The 21,023-nt window shown below is 37.7% G+C and overlaps 1 protein-coding gene across 2 annotated transcripts; it reads right to left on the bottom strand.

Moving 5' to 3' along the window:
- Positions 1-2,987: 2,987 nt before the first annotated feature.
- Positions 2,988-14,504, bottom strand: nup35 (nucleoporin 35). 2 transcript variants are annotated; one of them, XM_079881619.1, is made up of 9 exons: positions 14,354-14,504; positions 13,863-14,024; positions 13,620-13,747; positions 11,402-11,456; positions 11,181-11,316; positions 10,960-11,029; positions 10,746-10,874; positions 10,477-10,632; positions 2,988-3,710 (listed from the first exon to the last, which is right to left on the bottom strand). In XM_079881619.1, the coding sequence occupies exons 1-9, from the start codon at positions 14,364-14,366 to the stop codon at positions 3,633-3,635; spliced, it is 927 nt and encodes a 308-aa protein (XP_079737745.1). In that variant the 5' UTR covers positions 14,367-14,504; the 3' UTR covers positions 2,988-3,632. The 2 variants fall into 2 exon arrangements, with proteins under 2 accessions (XP_079737745.1, XP_079737746.1); XM_079881620.1 differs by lacking the exon at positions 2,988-3,710 and adding an exon at positions 6,021-6,323 and having other exon boundaries at positions 14,354-14,493.
- Positions 14,505-21,023: the final 6,519 nt, after the last annotated feature.

The following is a 21,023-nucleotide window of genomic DNA, read 5'->3' on the forward strand; positions in this document are numbered from 1 at the left end:
GCACCAAACGCCCAGGGCTTGCACGCATTAGGTAAAACCACAGCACCACCAGCATAGTATTGATCCTTCACACAGGCTGTTGCTCTTAAGGGAATTGATAAGTATCATTCTGAAAGAGAAGTAAACCTTGATGATTGTAATCGGGAGATATTATCATTGATTTTTCCGGCCCTTATTCCATTGTGAGCCAAATAAAAAAGCATTTCATTGCAAGGTGGCTCTCCTCTTTCCCTATCCGACTCCCGAGTTAATTCACATCCTCTCATTAAATAGTCCATACAGCTGTGGCCTTTTCACTGGAGGCATTATTGATATGCACCCTGCCCTGAGAGCCTACACACCCAGATTATCCAATAACAGGTTACTTTTCTGCAGTGCTGCATTTCCAGAATTTAATTAAAACTATAAATGAATAAGTCTAATAGGACCTGCATAAATCCTGTTGCACAGCCAAGGTCTCATTTAATTCCTTCCTGATCTCTTTAATACACGATTACACAGTGACTAAGAGGACCTGCATCCTGACGTGTTTTGAATTAGGCTGCATTTTACGGCGACAGAGTCATCTTTTACCTGCCACTGCATCTATAACAACTGATCACGTTTAAAATAGCACCATCGTACTGGATGCTCTATAATAACGCCCAAATTTCATATTTGCATCTATCACATCTTTAGGCACAAATAATTGTCTAATTCAAATCCAAAAGCCTGGACATGTCAACAATATATTATTAACAAACAGCTTTTTTAAAACAATCTCATATAAAATGGAGAAAAAATAAAGTCTCCAAAAAATTAGTCCATGATAATCAAATACTTACATTGTTGCAATTGGTCAAATTAGAATGAGCTGATTTAAATGACACATTTTGTAGCTCATCTAGCATGTCTTAATTAATTGTAACTTTGCATCAAATGATTGGCTCACAGTTATCACTGAACTTTTGCTTGCAAGTTGGATTTAAAACATCAGAAAGAAGCATGCATGAACTTAAGGTTCAAACTCAAATAAAGGCGCTACAACAAAGTTATTTCTGCTTTAAAAAAGCAGTAAATGAACACGCTGCCATCTAGTGGTTAACATCCCATCTCATCTGAGTTCAACATAGGTTTGAACTGTAAAATGCATGAAAAGTGTGGCTGCTTTCTTGCATTGCAGTGGATCCAAAACAAAAACAGTGTGTTCATTTTCAAAAATTTGAGTAGGTAACATTCATTTTTAAAATACTTTAAAATGACTCTTGCACATAATCAAAACTACTTTTCAATGTTATTTGAGTGTTTTACAAGAAAACAAATTTTCTCCCTTCAGAATTTCATGTTTGATTCAATGTGTGGCGTTTCTTGTGATTTCTAAAGAAAAATTGTTCATGCAGTAACATTTCAGTGTAAAAGAGAGAAACTGTACAATTTGCAGTTCTTATTACTCAGGAAACATTGACACTGAGAAATTAAATCTTATTTTGCATCGCGATCGGCCCCTGATGTCTTGTGAGGTCAATAAAACCCTGAATGCTTCAACAGTTTACCAACCACTAGACTTTACTTCATTTATGCATGAGCCACAAAAATAAGCCTGTTTCAAGGTTAGTTAAATCATGCCTCCGGTGTAAAAACAGCGGTAATCAGGATGGATTAATATCTCAAGCAGGCCCGGGGGTAGCGTGCATCTCTGAGCGTATCACCTGAGCTGTGCACTGACAGCAAGGGTCAGCCTCACCTCCAGAGACCCGCTCTGTGTCACCTTCAGCAAGCACTCAGCCATGTGTCTGATTTGGGCATCCAGCTGGCTACCCTGCCTGATCAGAGCGAGCTTCATACACCTCAAACAAGTCTCAGGGTCATCTGGAAGATCACTGAAAGAGTCCAGTGCAGAAAAATACAAGAATTGCTTCATCTACAAGTCTTATCCTTTGAGTCTCCAATCAAATCTCAAGAAATAATGGAAAATCTGGGTCAAGTTACAATCTTGCTAGCAGCCACAAATTACATATTGGATTTCATTACACTTGACAGATTTGAGGGGAAAAAAAATATGAATATTGTACAAATGAGGCAAGCACACAAAATCAATAATTCAATAAATATGCTGAGCTGTGAATGGGTTTAAGGAATGAAGGCAACGCATGTCAATTTGTTCTCATTAGCACATCCCACTCCAAATGAAATTAATTTGATTTAATTTTTGTTGAAGTAAATGCTGCAGCTTCATTTGTTTGTCATCAGGAGAATGATATGCCCAGAGCAAGCATGTCATTCTATAGTTGCCAATCTTACCAGCCTTCTACATGTGCACAACTCACATATCCTTATAAAGGCATTCACAATGCTGTCTTCAGGTCGCTGTCACATTGCAACAGGGTTTTTGTCTATAATTCCATTTAATAGCAACACGCTTTTCTTTAACTACCGCATACTATTCAGCGGCATTCAGAGTTGAACAGAGAATGTTTAAATATATGTTTTAATGTAATGTAAAGAAATGCAAAAGTTCAATAAGCAATTAACTGAATTACAATTCTCAAATTGTTTGAAATTAAACTTGAAATGGTTCTATAGATCTTACGCACATATATTCTAACCAGCCACTTCATCACACCTTTTGAACTGATCGTTAATGCAAATATCTCATCAGCCAATCACATGACAGCCACTCTTTTAGGATGTAGACATGGTCAAGATGATCTGCTGAAGTTTAAAAGATCTGCCAGAGGTCAGAGGAGAATGGACAGACTGACTGAAAGTGATAGAAAGGCATCCGTAACTTAAATAACCACTTATTAATACCGAGGTCTGCAGAAGAACAGCGCTGAATGCAGCTGAAACCTTCAAGCACACGGGATACAGCGCACTTTTGAAAGGTAGTGTGTGTATGGACAAAGGAATTATGATGCATTTTCTCATTTAAATTTTGTTTCTTGGTAATTTTGAACAAGAAAAAAAAGTTACCTAGTGTACGTTTAAAAAAATAACAGAAAACAAACTGCAGTTTCTAGTCAGACAATGTTTATTAAAGGGAAAAGGCATTTTCAAAATCAGACATTTAAAAAAAAAAAAAAAAAAGTTTTTTCTGTTCCGTTAAAATAATTGATAAAGTTAGTGAAAACCCACAATAACCTAAAAACAGATGTATATAACCCATGAAAATGTAGTTAAATCGTAGAATAAGGTCTTGGTATCAAAATTCTGAATGTAATCAATGATATTCTTAAGAGATCAATAAAGCAGACCATAACCACAAACTGTCAAGTAAAAATTTCAGATTTTGTACAATAGGGTCCCGTGAGAATGTCATGATATGCTCCTTAAATTGCCAGCAGAACCCTCTTTTGGCATGTTTAAGACCTAAAACACTTAATGCACACAATTAAGTTTTTTGAGGACAGACTTGAGGGACCAACTCCAAACCCAGCAGCTGAAAGCAGTCCAAGTGAAACACTCAAGAGTCCATCTTCAGCAAAAGAGCACGCAATGTCAAACAGTCGGCAAACGTAGAGATAAAGTGCTTTTGTATTCACTCAATGATTGTGCTCAGAAAAACCCAATGTTAGTTTTTTAGAGCAATGTCAACACATCAGAGCCTGTTGATGGTCTCAGAGCTTTTTCATCAGGACCCCGTGAGTGAAAGATTACCATCCAAACATATACTCCATTGCTTTCGATACAAAACTGTCATCCTTTTTTGGTGTCTGTTGATCTGACACAACCTATAAATCAGAACAAAACAAAAAGGAGGTATTTCACAAATTATGCTTTTAAAATGTTGTTCCTTACAGCACAAATCAGTTTCATCCAGTAACTAGCCATTTAAATAACATTTGTAAATCTAGATTATAATACGCCAAATATTATTATCATCATCATCTGACCCACTCCTGTCATTCAAAATCATATGAAAAATGTGTTTTTGCAAATTGCTTTTGAGATATTAAAACTGCAAGAACAAAGGCATAAAATAAAAAAAAATAAAAAAAAAATATATTAGCTCATGTTCACCCGGGTGTGTGAAAACTACAAAATAGAAAGATGCACATTATTCCCAAATTACGTCAGGTTCTGCTGCCGACAGGGTGTTATTCAGACTTTAATGTAAATTTTATTGGCTACACTTTACAATAAGGTTCAATTTGTTAGCCTTAGTTAACTACATTAGTCAACATGAACTAACAATGACAAACACTTTAAGCATTTACTAATCTTAGGTTGTTCACACTGTCAGTACAAATCCAATTATTTGTGTGTCTGATAGGAATATGATATAAAATATTGACTGTCCACACAAGGGCTTTTCACACTTGAAGTAGTTGATCCTGGGTCATTCTAAACCCCGGGTAAACGGAATCCTGGGTTATCTTGCTTCACGTTTCACACTGCTAATAACTTACCCATGATTAACATTTAATCCCGGGTATTTATAAGTAGACGTTTCACATTAGTCGCGTTTCATTTACCCTTCAAATTGCGCAAATTGAAATTGCGAATTGAAAACACGCCCAATGGAAACACGCATTTTTTGCAAAAACTCCCATTTATCGAAAAAAAAACAAACAAAAAAACGCTCGTATGAGGTGGTTTTTCAGGCAATTCAAAAAATAAATATTTCGCAAATGCGGTACAGTATGTTTGGACAGAAGACGAGACAGAGTTCTTCATTAAATTCATAAAAGACAAAAGAATTACAGGAATAATGGATTCTAAACCGCAAATAAATGCCACAATCAAGACCCCGAAGCAGATATGAGGGAGAAACACCTCATACGAGCCTCTCACAAGTATAAAGTTTTAGTCGCATAATATCGGTTAATGGAAACGCCGTCATTTCGCAATAGTTTTTTCTCGACATTTAGAAAATCTGTAATGGAAGCGTGCCTACTGTACATTCCTAAACCCTAGGTTAATGTTCTTATTTGCGAGTCATTGATTGGATGAATGCAGCATACAACCTGTTTACATAAAAGCTCTAGCATTGCGCATCCAACTGTACAATCGAGCTTATGGATATTCCGGACAATAAAAGGTAAGAATGAAACTGTCTCTTCTTCACTCAAGTTGTCGCGTTTTCTGTCAGCATTTGACATTTTTCCTCATTTTTTGGCAGTGATTCCGTGACTGTAGGCCTCCAAAGCACGATGATGTGTTGGTAAGGATATGCCCAAAACAACAGCAACATGTTTGCAATACAGATGTTGTCTTATTTACAACATGACAATGTGTAGCCGCCGCACTGGGCTACTACGTCTTCTGATGCAGCGGCAGAAATTCTAAATCTCAATTATATTGTAATTTTCTGCTCGACCGGCACTTTGCAACATCACAGTCTTGTTCCTGCAGTGATTTTCAGCATGTTTCCTATAACAACAGCAAGAGCAGTCAGACTGAATCATTTCCAGAAATGCGATTTGAACAGGATTTCAAATCACATGAATGTAGCTCAAAAAAGATTTGTAATAAAAATTATAATTCGTGGTCATTACATGCTTGTTTAAATTAAATTATGCATCAAGAGTAAATTAAATTGCACAGAAAACTTCAACCACAGCAGTAGATTGCACCAATAGATTCAATTGAAGATATCAGCATTTAATTCTTCCTCTAATTAAAAAAAAAAAAGTGTTACGGCAAATATAGGATTTCGGCTTACTAGGTGATCTGTATATATACAGGGCATAAAATTTGGCACGAGGTTGCAGGTGTTTACAATATTTATAACTCCTGCAAGTAGCACGTTCATAATGTGGGGAATTCCCACTCCCATTTATTTACTTGAACATAGAGACGTGCAATCTGCACTGCCACACCTCTCCCTCACGCGTGTCCTGCAGCAGTGGGCAGCTCATTGAGTTTAGTATGTGAAAAGGTTTGTTGGGGACATTCTAAAATGCTTAATGTGGAAAAAAGCTTACCATGGATAAATGTACTGAAATTGGAGGATCAAATTCAGTATGCACCTATTGAATAACCCATGCACGTTATACTGTATCTCTGTCAGCGCGATGCAATAAAACTACAGCTCATTTATAAAGTTTTTTTTAATCCATTTCATACAATCAGCAAAAAAAAATGTATTCTTTGTACTGTTCTGAACATTGATATTTTATGTACAACAATACATGGCTCAGCGTTAAGGCCTTACTAAGGATTTTAAACCCATTTAAAATGGTGATGAGTGTACTGAAAGTTACTTTCATCTTTACATTTGTAACAGCATTTTCCTATTGTTTTGGAAGTACATTTGGGATATGTTTTATCAGTGATAAGGGATTTATTTTTTAAAAGACAATATTAAAACTGTTGATGGATCTAGATATTCTTCATTCTTTCTGAAAAACAGCAAAAGAGAATGTCAATTACAGTATTTTCTACATTTAAAAATAGCAGTGTAAAGTGTTTATTATAAAGGGGTAGAATCCACAGCTCAGTACTCGCTACTCATGAGTACTTTTACTCAAATAGTTTTTTTTTACTCTACCATTACTTTCCAAAAAATGCAGTCTTAGTACTTTTACTTTTTCAATACTCTTCCCAGTCCTGCTGTTAATAGCCGCTTTCTGACCAAGTAGTTATAGGAACTTAGTTCTAGGAACTGTCCACTTCTAAACAGTTCTAGGAACTACTCTCCCCCAAACTCGGTTTTGCTGTTTGCGTTCGCACTGGCCAAGTGGCCATAGGAACTGGTAGGAGGGGTAAGGGAGTGACGCAAGCACGCTGACCTTTATTTTGGCGGCGCTGAGAACGCCAGAGCAAACAATGCTCACATTCTCTGTGTTTATTAGTTAGCGATCTGTCTAACAGTACTGTTTAATATCTTATTAGATAGAACTGTTATAGAAAGTAGACAGTATATGAAAAAAGGTTATTAGCCTATGCCGTGTGGTTGATGTCCAGTGTTGCTAGCTGGGCAGATAAACAATCATGTTTGGCTTGGTCCCCTCAAAGTTGCGTTGGATTTTCTCTTCAGCATAAAGGTTTAGAGACCCATCTATCACTGTTTTCCATGTTTGTATAGTTAGTTTATGGAGTAAATATATAGGCTATAATCTGTGTGTTTACATTCTAGCTGTTTTAAAAATGGCGGGTGCTGGTGTTCCGCGTGCGTTCGGTCAATCAGCGTACACTAACGTCACGGGTAGTTCCTATAGTGCTGGTTTAGACCCTACTCTGAAGTAGGACCTAAATTAGTTCCTACAAATGGAGTTCCTAGAACTAAAATCGTTCCTAGTTCCTGCGGTGCGAACACGCCGACATCCGGGTTACTTTAGCCAATAGTTCTAGGAACTGTGAAAAGGTTCCTCCGGTCGGAAAGCGACTAATATTATTTAATGGACCTGAGCTAACAAACTAACAATGAACAGTTAACTAACATTAACAAGATGAATAAATACTGTTACAAATAGGGATGTGCCCATGCCGAATACCGTATTTGGAAAGGCACGGATAACGGCTTGAAAACGACTAACAAATTCTAACGAATAGAAAAAATATTTCGGCAGACACAGTCACTCCTCATGTTTGTTTTTATAAATAAAAATATTAATAAAAAATATATATTAATAAAAAATATATATATATAATTTTTTATTTATTTTTTTACAGATGGCTGAGGGTGGAAGTAGTAAGGTGTGGGCACATCTTAAAGTAAAACATAAAGAAGCCTATCATGAGGCTCATGATAAAGCAGCACAGCCTAAAGAAAACAGAGCTCCATCAGAGTCCACAATCAAACAAGTGTTTGATAAGACCACAAAGTGGACCACAGACAATAAAATATCAAAGGAGCTGGACAAGTTGATCATGGAAATGATCGCAACTGATATCCTGCCTTATGCAATTGTGGAGGGTGCTGGTTTTAAAAGATTACTAGCCAAGGCAGAGCCCAGGTACCCTTTGAAAAGTGAGAAGTATTTCCGCTAATGGGCCAAATTCACTCAAAAGTTGTAACCCAAATAAATCAACTTCTCTCTGCGGAAAATGCTGTAAATAGCATTGCCTTTATGACTGACTGTTGGTCTGGATCTACTGAAGCCCTCATGAGCTTGACTGCTCATTTAATCGACAGGAACTAGAATAGGGTCCAAATTGTGTTGAATGTGAAGGCCATGTCTGGGTCCCACAGAGGGGAATACATCAGGCAGATCTTCCCGACCATGCTTAAGGAATGGAACATCAACGCACAGCGTGTCCTCCTGGTGCTAAGGGACAGTGGCGTGAATATGGTAAAAGGCATGAGACTTGCGGCGATGCCTGACCTGAGCTGCAGTGCCCATACACTTCAGCTGATCATTAATGATGGCCTCAGCTCCCAAAGGGTGGTGGGGGACATACTGGCCAAACTAAAAAGAATAGCCACCCACTTTAACCACTCAATTATTGCACAGCAACGGCTCTCTGTAATTCAGAAGGAGATTGGTGTCCCTCAGCATTCCATACTCCAGGCTGTGCCAACCAGGTGGAACTCCACACTACACATGCTCCTGAGGATGCTGGAGCAAAAGAGAGCAATCACAGCCAATTCAAGTGACCATGGGCATTTCACTTGTCCAACTGCGGACGAGTGGGATGTGGCAGCCAACCTGGCGGAGACCCTGACACCACTGGAGGAGGTAACACAGGAAATGAGCAAAGCAGACTCCTCTGCCTCCTGCATTATACCATGTGCAGCGGTGCTGAGGTGTCTGCTGGAGTCACAGGGACCCACCAGTAAAGGAATCCAGACTCTGAGGAAGACTATGCTGGAGAGCCTGGAGAAAAGGTTTTCCAAACTAGTAAAAGAGTCAAAAGAGGTGGTGCTTGCATGCCTGCTCCACCCACGCTACAAGGACAAGGAGCGACCCTTGTCACCAGAGACACTAACCCAAGCCAAAGCCTGGATGAGGGAAGAGGCAGAGAAGACTCCACCAGACCCAACACCAGCAGATAGTACCGGTGATGAGGGAGACCCCAAAAGGCAGAGAGTGGAGGACCAGGCCCACATTCTAGGCAGTCTGTATGACACCATGCTCAGAGGCACCTGAGGGGATCCTTGAAGAGCTCGAGAGGTACATGATGGAGCCAGTCATAGACAGAAAAAGAGGCAACCCACTGGAGTGGTGGAAGCACAACACTAGCCGGTTCAAGAGGCTATCAGGCCAGGCCAGGAGATTCCTCTCCTGTCCACCCTCCTCTGTGCCAAGTGAGAGGGTGTTCAGCACTATAAGCAACATTTATGAAGAGAAGCAAAGCTCCCTCAAAGGAGAGAATGCAGAAAAGCTGTGCTTTCTGCATTATAACCTGCCCCTGTTGGATTGGCAGTTTTAAGGACTGTAGGACCAAAAGGGGCTTGTGAAAAGAAAAAAAAAGTGTTGTTTATTCAATTGTTCATTTACATAGGCTTGCCCCACACACTACATCACCAAATTATTTGCAGTTAGAGTTTATTCATTTATATTTCATTATTAGTATTTATTAATTTTAGAGAAAAGCTGTGCTTCCTGCATAAACCTGCCCCTGTTGGATTGGCAGTAGCTTGCTTGCCCAACACAGTTACATTTTATTTTCTTAATTCAAGTTATATATATTTTGTACGTTTTTTTATAAGTTATGTATAATAATAAGTGAAGTAAAGTTTACTGTTCAGTGCACTGATGTCAGACTTGTTTTGGATAATAAAGTTTGTTAAATTGGTAAATACTCTGCCTCTATTAGATTTACTTTGTCACATCAAAGTGTTTGATCACCACATTTGAGTGATCATTGCAAAAAATGTGTTTATGTGTTTATATATATATATATATATATATATATATATATATATATATATATATATATATATTCTGTTTATGTATACTGTATTCTATATACAGTACCAGTCAAAAGTTTGGACACACAAATGGGAAAGTGTGTCCAAACTTTTGACTGGTACTGTACTATAATATACACATCTTTTTTTACTCCCTAATATCGGTATTGGCCCCCAAAAATCCATATCGGTCGGGCTCTAATTATTACAGTTACAAACATTGTCTCCGCTGCACACCCCTAGTAACAAAAGTACTGCTCATTTGTAGTTGATGTTAGTTAATGCATTAACTAATGTTAACTAATGAGACCTTACTGTAAAGTTGATTTACATTTTACATTTACGCATTTGGCAGACGCTTTTATCCAAAGCGACTTGCATTGCATTTCAAGGTACACATTTGCAGTCTTATCAGTTCTTGCATGAATCGAACACATGACCTTGGCGTTGCAAGCGCCAACACTCTACTGTTTGAACAACAGAAAAGCCAAAGTGTTACCATTTTATTAATATTTATGCCCTAACTAATTTACAAACATTCAATTTAGTAAAAACTTTCGAGTTACTCAGAGTAGTTTAATATGCTCCTTTGCTCCCAAATGCTCCTCTTTCCACAAAACCCTTGTATTATTAAATGCATTTATTTTCTTAAAAGCTGCTTTTAATAGATTTATATTAATGAATTTGTTCAACTATACCTGGTAGTCACTGCTGGATGCTTTGTAAGCCGCACTGAGGGGTCTCATGACAGATCGGGGAGTTGATACAGGGTGACTGGGGGTCCCATGAGCCTTCACCGGGGGCGTGAACACAGAACTGGAAGTACTGCCCTTTTCTGAGGTTTCCATTACACTCTGCCAAAAGAATACAACATAACATTATTACTGTTACAATTATTACATGCATGCAGGGACACTTCCATCCACTGCTAATTTTCACGAGGAAATTATTTCTTGTGTGCTTTTACCTTATCAATACATGGTTTGACACCAATCATAATGGCTTCTCCAAATATCTTTCCATCTTTACTGAGAGCTTTCCGTGCCTGCAGTTTAGACTGATACTGAACATGCATCCAGTTTCCAGTATTAGACATCTGTAAATTAAAAGAAACATACATTTTTACAGATTACAATCATATATAAACCCAACTACAATGATGAAACCTGGCCTGTACTTACTACATGTTTTAATATGTTTCCATACTGTGCAAACTGTAAAAGGATGTATGAAGCAGATGCTGGAGGGAACCTGTGTACAAACAGACAAGAATTGTATGCCATATGTAGACAACAACGATGCCATAAACCCTGACATCATATTTGTTCTAGGATGAATTACTTAATAGTACTATGGGGGGGGGGGGTACAATAAAAAAATATATATTTTTAAACCCACACACCCAAACACTGTGACCCAGGTGTCATCTAGCTGGTCGTCAGAGGACAGAGCATCTCCTTGTGTGAAGAACGGATCTACTTGAGCTGGGGAAAGTGTTGTTTTCATCTGCTGCCCCGCAGGGCTAAACAAACTAGAGACTATAGAACAAGAAAGTTACTAAGAATCTATTTTCTTTGCAGAGAACTTAATTTAGTAAGAAATCAAATTACATATGATGTTTACCTGTTCCTGGTGTCCCTGGTAGACCAGACAATGGGGTGTGCACTCCAGCAAATGGCTGTGAAAAGCAAAATATTAAAGCCAAGGAAAAACTCTGCTTAACAAAATGCTTTCAATCCTTTTCTCAGAGTGTAATTGCTAAATCTGTGCAATTAATATTAAAAAAATTGGGTCTTATTCACTAACCGTGCATATTTGTGTGTGAAATCAGTGTATGAACGTTTTTACTGAAAAAATATTATTCACTAATAACTTTCGTACTGAAATTTATTCTAAGTTTATGGGGGGGGGGAACTACACATGTGAAAATTACATACTCTGGATGGCTTTATAACGTGTAATAACCGTTAAGATGACATTTTCTACATAGAATCTTAAAGTTTTTAAAGCCAAGTTTTTAAATGTTGTTTAAATGTCTATGTGGTGTTTTTAATATGCTTTAAGACAATCCATGAGCAAATTCATAAGTCAACAGCATTGCTGAATATTTTCTCCTTAAAACTAGCCTGGCTAACGTCAGACCTCTTTCTCATTGAGACGTGGTCTGGGAACCATATGTTCATTTTCTCGTATTTGAGGCGTGGTTTACGAATTCCCAGAGCCGTTTATTGGGCGCTACGAATGTCTATCAAATGCGCCTGTACGTAGCTCATAGCCAATCGTTTCAATTATACCAGATGAAGTATGTAGAGTGACAGAAATTCGACGAGGAAGAAGACGAAATAAACTTGCGTTCTAAACTACTTAGAACACTATCTAAGGCTGCATCGAAAGGTAACTTCGCGTCTGATGCCATGTTGAATCCATAGATTTAAACAAACTGCTTCGGTGTGTCGCATTGACGTCGTCATCGTCTTGCTGCTCCCTCCCCGTTCTGTGATTGGTTCCCTTTTTGAGGAATAAAATGCAAGGCAGCATGGGGAAACCCAGGCTACCTTAAAACTGCAGTGAACCAAAAACGCGGTTTGAAATCGCCAGTTTCTTATGTCACAAACTACCTTGTAACCAATATACATATAGGCTTTAGCCTATCATTACTATGTGGGGAGTCTCAAGAGAAGCCAGTTTATCCCAGTGGGCTATATTTTTCTATTGATATGTAAAATCAGGTACATTTAGCAATATAGCAGGTGAATTATATATGTATATTACGATGTTATGATTAACTATATGTTTTTCTCCACTGACGTTCTAAGTTATTCAAAGTGTTTCTAAGGATGCTGATTTTTAGAAGGCAGCTGTCTGACTCTGAGGTGGTGAATTGGAACATGGTTTGTGTAACGTTAGCAACAAATTATATTAGCTATTTGATAATGTAGTCAAGCAAAAAGATAATCATATTAATTACTGTTATGTGTCAGACGTTGTAGAGAGCGATACATAAAACGCATTACCATTCTGAAACATCGACTAGTAGACGAGCCTGTATAATTAACTCTTCCACTTCTACTTCTGAATCAGTTTCTGGTTCAAACATATATGGCTGAAGTAAACCAGGATTTCCACTTGCCATTGTGTAGGCTAGCGTTAACTACAGTAAAGTTGACCGAGTGATCAGGTATTCTGAGCTCCTGTGAATGGGTGAAGCCGGGGCAAATTTGCAAATTAATTAACATTAGAACGATGTTAAGAACAAGTTCATGTGCAATGCATATGCACGTGTTGTGAACTTATGAGTTTTCCTGTACGTATAAATATGAATAATCCATGCAATTATTAGTGAATCCAACCCAGTATCTTTTAACTACCAAATTTCTTAAATAACATTTTCAAATTGTCATGATATATCTGATTAGGGCTTATTTATTTTCAATATTGTTCATTCAATAATTAAATTCCTATAGCTAATACTATATCAGTACTCACTACTGACTTTGAAAGTCAAACATTTTTAATTTGTATATTTACTCAATTAAAGGGGTGGTAAGGGGTGACAACATGTAGACAACATTTCTGAATGGTTAGTTGGTGATGTTATGTAGCTTATGTGTAGTGATCTTCTAGTCACTGATTAGCATATTCTGTCATGATAAGCTATAAATCGCATCCCCGGAGGCAACATTACACAATAACTAAAGTTAGAAAAGTGAAATCATAATCAACCACCCCTTTAAAAATATATATGTAGGATAAATACATTTGAATGTCTCTCCATGTTCTTCTGTAAGGACATGTGCTGCAGTCTTAAATTAAAATTTATAAGTTTGTATGCACTTCTCACTTGTTTGCGAGCAGCAAGAGGTGACATTCCCACACAGGAGCCGTTGAGGTCATCGTAGATGCTTCTGACTGGAGGGGCTCCGCTCTTGTCTTTAGGTGTTGGGACCACTGGCTGTGGAGGAGACCCACCTGATGGAAGAGAGGAACAAATCTCTTACCAAGTAACTTCTATGCCATGCATAAAAGGGGAGCAGGAATTCCTTATGGTATTAGCAAAACATAACGAAGAATAATAGGTGTTTACCAGCCAGTAGAGGAGACCTTGTTTCTGCCCCACCTCCTGTCAACCCAAAAGACCTGGGTTGAGGAGTGACAGGAGCAGGCAGGTCTCCCATCAGAAACCCAGGTAAAAACTGAGCACCAGGCTTGGGGGAGGTTGGGGAGCCAAGTGTCATTGGTTCAATACCTGTTATGAGACATCAGAAACTGTGTTTAAAAAAAAACTTCCTGCAAACTACTATCTAGAACCCATATTTGCAAGAAACTGCAAAATGCGGAAAATCGGGCACATAAACAAATAAACGTAAATCACTCGAGGTACTTTCAAAGGTTTGTAACTTTACAATAAATATGAAATACCCGCATATACAGATATCGCATTAGTTGTTATAATGCTGATAAACCACATGACTTTAGCTGATCATATTAGCACAGCCACAATTACGCACGTTTCTACAAACGTATCAAAGACATCAACATACAAACACAGGACTCGAGTAAAGCATGAAAACTTACTCTGGATGTCCATACCGGGTCACTAACACGGCCGCCTCGGACAAAAGATTAGCCCTGCTTTACCAGATTAAAAAAGAGTGCAAATATTTTTTGAACCACACGGAACGGAAGTTGCGCGTGTTCAAATCAGCCGACACCAACTTCCGCTTTCACGAGACCAGCGCGCGCCCCTGCAGGCAAAGACGTGAAACTGATTTTTTGTTTCGCACTTTTAAAACATAAAACGAAGACCTGTTTTAAATGTAACTCTCTTTAGTCACTGTATTAATTTTTATCTCATTTTGTCTTCATTTTATGCGTGCATATGTCATGTTGTAAACGAACACAGATAAAAAGATGAACCTGTGTATTCAAATTGTATTACTGAATTTAAAATTTTCAGGTAAAATGTTCTTACACTAACTCATCTGTAGATGACACTGTTGTTCCACAGAGGCTAGTTATGCATGCATTTCATCTAATACAATATAGTAGATGTTGATTTTTTTTTTTGGGCGAGAGGTTTCTGACATATGCTAAGGATGATACAGAGTTGTGTTGTATAATGGTTTGGTAAAAAAAAAAAAAAAAATTCTCATAAAGATCAATTAACGTATTCAGTTACTAGCTGTATTACAAAATCAATGATTAATATGGTTTATATGATTTAAAACAAATGTTTTATTCAAGCTTCAATGATCTGGAGAACTGCTATTCCAATCAGTGCACATCATTGGACTATATCCTTTCCAAAGAAGTGTGTGCACTGTGCAATAAACAATAAAATGGATTTGAAAGCAGTGCTACGTATTCATTAGTGCTCAGTGATTTATATCATCAGTAATCATGTCTCTCCAGAACAAAGAGACAGAGAGAGTAGGGGTTTCCTGTAAAATGACTGAGCTCATATCCTGGAGCAACACTGAATATATGATGCTGCCAGTCATTTGCATCCAAATAAAGAGAGAAACACCAGCTCTGTCTAAACACATTAAGCAAATTGCCATATTTGATAAATGCATTTGTCTGTTTATTTTGATTTATTTAAACAAATCAACACCCAGAGGGCTCCTTTCTTTTAAAAATCCCAAGATGTTGAGTGATGTTTCAGAACAGCATTATATTTGCAGAGTTAAACAAATGCATAATCTAAAACTCAACTCATGTAATAAAGCATTTGTTGCTCACAGTGCTGTAGAACTTCATTTGGCTCAAATCAGTTATTTCACATCTGTTCAGGGCACATTATGACTTTCATTCATTTTGACAAGGTAATCATCTTCAGTAGTTTTGAACTACGTGCCACACTGCATTCTTCCCCGGGAAAGAGTCTGTTATCAAGGAGCGAGATAAAGTTGAGGTGTTGATGAAACTGTCTGATAATAAGAATGCAAACAGCTTGCTCTCTGTGACTATACCAGTCAGTGGCAGCCTTGCCTTTATTACTCTGCTGTATTTCATGGACTGTCACCATAATAAGCACTATTGACCTCAGTAAACTGTGAAACTGGTTGCTTATTGTTTACCTTCTCAAAGTTTAAAAAGAGCAAAGAGGTTCATTGCAATAGTTAAAATGTCTCATACTTGTGAAATATGATGCGCATGGGCTATTACATTTACATGCAGCATTTTATCCATAGAGACTTACAAAAGAGGAACAAAGCATTCATCAAAATGCCAGGTGTATTAGACAACTTGATTAGGAAACAAGCTGAGAAGAGAAGAAATGCAGAAGAACTACATTATGGGGACAAAATGTCCCCACAAAGATGGCGATATCCGAAATCCTTGTCCTTGTGAGGACATTTTTTGGTCCCCATGAGGAAAACAGCTTATAAATCATACTGAGTGATGTTTTTTAAAAATGTAAAATAGCAGAACATTTTCTGTGATAGGTTTAGGGTTAGGGGATAGAATATACAGTTTGTACAATATAAAAAAAACATTGTGTCTAATGTCCTGTGGAAAAGGTGTGTTTTCAGCTGCTTCTTTTTGCCCCTGTTGTGAGGGAACAACAAGGCGTTGCTCATTTAGTCATTTGCATGCATTTAGTGAGTTGAGGTGGAGCTGTTCCAGTGGTAGTCCAGAAAGCCAGCGTTAAAACTTTAAATTTGATTCGGGCCACAACTGGGAGCCAGTGGAGTGAGATAAGCTGGTGTGTGACATGGGTTCTCTTAGCCTGATTGAAGACTATACGAGAGTCCACATTCTGGATCATCTGCAAAGGCTTAGTCTTACTGGTGGGAAGGGAATTGCAGTAGTCCAGTCTTGAAACTTACAAGCGCTTGCCTTGGACGAGCACATATTCTGACAGGAAAGGTCTGATTGAGTATTAGATAACCAAAAATATCAGCAAATCCTGTGTAGATGATATTCATCTGTATTGTTATAAACAAGATGAACAGAATTCTCAGTATAAAGTTTTTACTTTACTTTTTACATCTAATTTAAATTATATAAGTGGTCACTTCCAGTGGTTTGCTCATCTGAGAGTTTTGCAATAAAGCTTATTGACAACAACATCTTCCTCAGTACTTGCTGAGTCATGAGTCCAGTGATTGCATGAAATGCCCCATTTTACTTCTGACAATGAAACTGACAACAAAACAGATGTCAAGGTCAGCTTGCTGATCCTCATAAAGTCAGCAGAGTGAACAGCACCCAAATGTGCTGCGAAGTAATCTTTGCTGATGGGGAGATATTTGAGACTCCTGCAAGAGGAAACCTGCAATGATTTTCCACAACGGTTGCCATGTGCAAACAACTGAAAAAGTCAATGTGCTTTGAGTGACGAATTATAATAGCCATGCTATGTGCACTTTTTAAGAACCCTACTCTTCTGTGCATATCCTCTTTTGTTTTGAATGCATACGACAGTGAAAAAGTTTTCGACGGTTTCTTTTAAACCCAGCTTTTGAACTTGGGTAAACGTTTCACACTTGCAATTTAAAAAAGGGGTTTAGCACTGCTTTAAAGGGTTATTTTTCCCATGCATATTTTAAGTCTCCATTTAAGAGTTAAGCCGTGAACCAAACAAACCAGCTACGAGGTGAATCACAACATTATGAATGTCGGACAAAAAGACAGGTACAAAACTGTGTGCATGACGGCTTTAGTGAGGGACTGCAAACTAAGAAGCATTGTGAATGACATAATCGAATAAAAAATTATAAAAAAAAAAAAACGATTGTTAAAAAATATTAATTTAAAATGTTTTCACTTGAACAAAAGCATACCATCGATTAACAGCCATACAGTAGGACTGTCTTTAAAGGTTCATAAGTTATTGTTCAAAATCAATTCCGCTAAGGAGAAAATTAATGTGATTTACATCCGAGCCCGACTGTTGCACAATAGTGTGAAACAATGCGGTATTAGAATGGCCAGGTTTTTAGCAACAGTGAACCAATCATAAACTGAACAGTGTTTTCCTCATTAAATGTTCATGTACGTCTTTCATGTGCTGTTTATTGTTCCCGCTTGAGCAAAAAATTCAAATGTCAGACAATGATAGAAAATGTATTAATTGGAGTGAAGAAGAGACTGTTTTGAGCGTGCTGTGATCCAATCAATGTCTTAACCTCTAAACCTAAAAAGATTTAAAATCTAAATCTTCTTTTGTGTTCCTCAGAAGAAAGTCTTGCATATTTGAAATGACAGTATAGAGTAGGTCTTACATTGAACACAGTAAGCAAAATCAAATTCTTCTCCTTTTGTTTTCTTGGTAGAAATACACAGAGATAATGCTAAACCAAAGTATATTTTCCTCAGGAAAGACAATTGCTCACAGTTTAGTGCTGCACAACATTTTATTATGCTGGACCCAGCTGCTGTGATAGGCACTTTGTAATTATGTGGTTGTAGGAGGCTCGTGATGAAGGGACACCAGGGTCGTCCTTCTGCGTGAAGCATTTAAACATGTATTATTCAGCAGCCTGGCACAGAACATTTCCAGGACCCTGACAGAGCTGAGCTACACAGCTTTACCTTTCAAAAAGCCATCATTTACTGCATGATAACTGCATTTAACATTGAGAGGGGACAAATATTGAATGCTGCTCAATGCATAGGTTAAATATACAGACATTGTTCTACATTCTGCATGGTCAATAATAGCTTGCATTTGGTGCAGTAATATGACTGTTTGCATTTCATATGTGGAGTCTGAGACTGTGCATTGGACTGTGGTGGAGGTATAAAAGTAACTTCAGTTATCTCCACTGACAAGCTTTTTCAATTCATTGAAATAAAGTATTTAAGAGGGAGTTTCAAGAGGGAGCTGGGATTTTAGCTGCAAGGTTATTGGAGATATAAAAACAACTCTCTGAGTGTTTGGCACGGTAATGGGTATGAAAATGTTGATATTTTTGGTATTGGCGGAATAGATATGTTACTCTGCTGCTGCTCTATGTTATTGCTGCTGCTGCTGCTGTTGGTTATTAATGCTGGTGCTGCAGAGCAAGTATGGGACTTGCTACTGCAAATGCATAAAAAACACTCTGCTGTGAGCAAGTCATGCTGCTGCTGCTGTATAATAGCATGTGCATGAATTAGCAGATCTTTACTGGTGGAGCTGGGGAAGGTGGAGGGTTTCTGAAAGCTCGCTGCACTGCTAAGGCAAATGCTAGCCAAGTATTTACTAAAAAATGTTTATTCAAGTGTGCTATTAGTACTTCTATTAAGCTAAGACTATACATTGAGCTATACATTCAATCTACTTTTTTTTCAGATATACTTAAAGCTGCAGTCCATAACTTTTTGGGGTTAAAAATGATCCAAAATAAATTTTTGAACAAGTACATAACCAGCCAGTGTTCAAAACTATCTGCTTGCCTTAGCTCGATTCAAAACGGTAAGCTTGTAATAATGTTTTTAATGTCTTTGCATCATTATGTCACATCTGTACACATAAAGGTGTCTCAGCTAGTAGGCTATATTGTGTGTGAGGATGTTGGAGGTGGAGATTTATAGCCTTTTCTCACAGCACTTGATACAATTAAACTTGAAATTTGATTCAAACAAATACGTTAAATTTGATGGCGGATCCAGAAAGGTTCAGACGACAAACACCAGTGACAAGATTCACTCTTTGTAAAATGCAAAAGACTTCGGAGTGGCTACAGAAAAAAAGAGACTGAAAGGGCATTAAATATAGTCACACAATGCTGATGTTGTTAACATTAACAATTTGAGAACAAAGTATAATTTTCATGGTGGCACAACCCACGTAAAGTTAATAGTTCCGCGAATAACTGCAATTGCAGATTTCGAACAGAGATGGCGACAAAGAGGAAAAACTACGGATTGCAGCTTTAAGTATACTTGTCTTATACTGATTTTTTTCAGTGTACTTAAAATACTAAAATATATAAATATTAAATATATGTGATGCTAACTTCACTTCAAAAAACTTACAACTATACTTGCAGTATAAAAAAAACAGTACAAGTACATTGATATTAGTATACTTACAATGCAAAGTAGCCTTCTTGGAAAATATTATTTACTTAAGTTTACTTAATAAAATTAACTTAAAGTCCTCTTGAAATCAAAATTGACCATATTTACTTTGTTAGCACACATTACTGGTCTTAAGGTGAACAATTAATTTGTGCAAGTTAATAATGTAATTGTTTGTCATGTTAATCTTTAATCAAAATCAGAAAACTTATTCCGGTCTGGAATGGCTTTCCGATGACGTCAGTTTGACGGCTTGGGTTGAAAACTCTTAACCACTCCCCTCCAACAGTTTGCTATGAGCGATAGATGGAGAGGAAGTGCGGTAAAATAAAACCATGCCCTCAATTCAATATTCCATTTCACTTGGAAATCCATCACAACACTGAAGTAAAATCAGTTGCCACATCTTTTGTAAGGGTAGACTTAACCATATCAACTCTATTGCACTCATCTATAGTGTCCCAAATGGCACACTTCATTTGCACTTACGGTCTTGTGGACTTACAGTGGCTGCTGTGTGCACGTAAAGGTGAATTCCAAGTGATCGTAGGGTCTCCCGCTTGTCATTTTCAAACGGTAAGTCCATTTGCGGCCAATTTGCACCCTCGATGTGCACTTTTGCCTAGACCGCACTGAGGTGAACTCCACAGCAGACTCAAAACCAACAGTCAAAGCAGCATTCGGTAACGAAAGTGCAGATCCAAGATTGCGAGAGCTTATAGGTTTCCATTTAGGACCGGACCCAACAACCAAAACTCCATAGCAACCACATAGCAACACACTAAAAACAAATATGAGGGAACACTCTAAAAAATGCTGGTTTGTTCCAACCAATGGTTGGGTCAAATATGGACAAACCCAATAAGTTAGTTTAAATATTTTGATTACAGTTGGGTTTGTCCATATTTGAAACAACCCAGCATTTTTTAGAGTGCAGTTTCAGAATCAGACCAGTTGTGTTTAATTGTCTTTGGGTCTAGTGTTTGTGTAAGAGTCAGAAGAGCATTCTGTTGCCCTAGTGGTGGTCTTTCCAGCTTTCCTGGTTACATTTCACTCCCATCTTTCTGGACCCGAGACATAATGGCCCATCTGGTTCAAGTGCTTTCATTAATCAGCCACTGTTTCTCAAAAAAAAAAAAAAAAAAAACCTAAATAGTCAAATATTACATGGTAATTGTAGGAATTTCATTCTGCACTTTAATGCACTGATGAGCTTGAGGAGTCAAGAGGC

This window comes from Squalius cephalus (assembly GCF_949319135.1).
Source record: "Squalius cephalus genome assembly, chromosome: 9".
Taxonomy (NCBI): Eukaryota; Metazoa; Chordata; class Actinopteri; order Cypriniformes; family Leuciscidae; genus Squalius; species Squalius cephalus.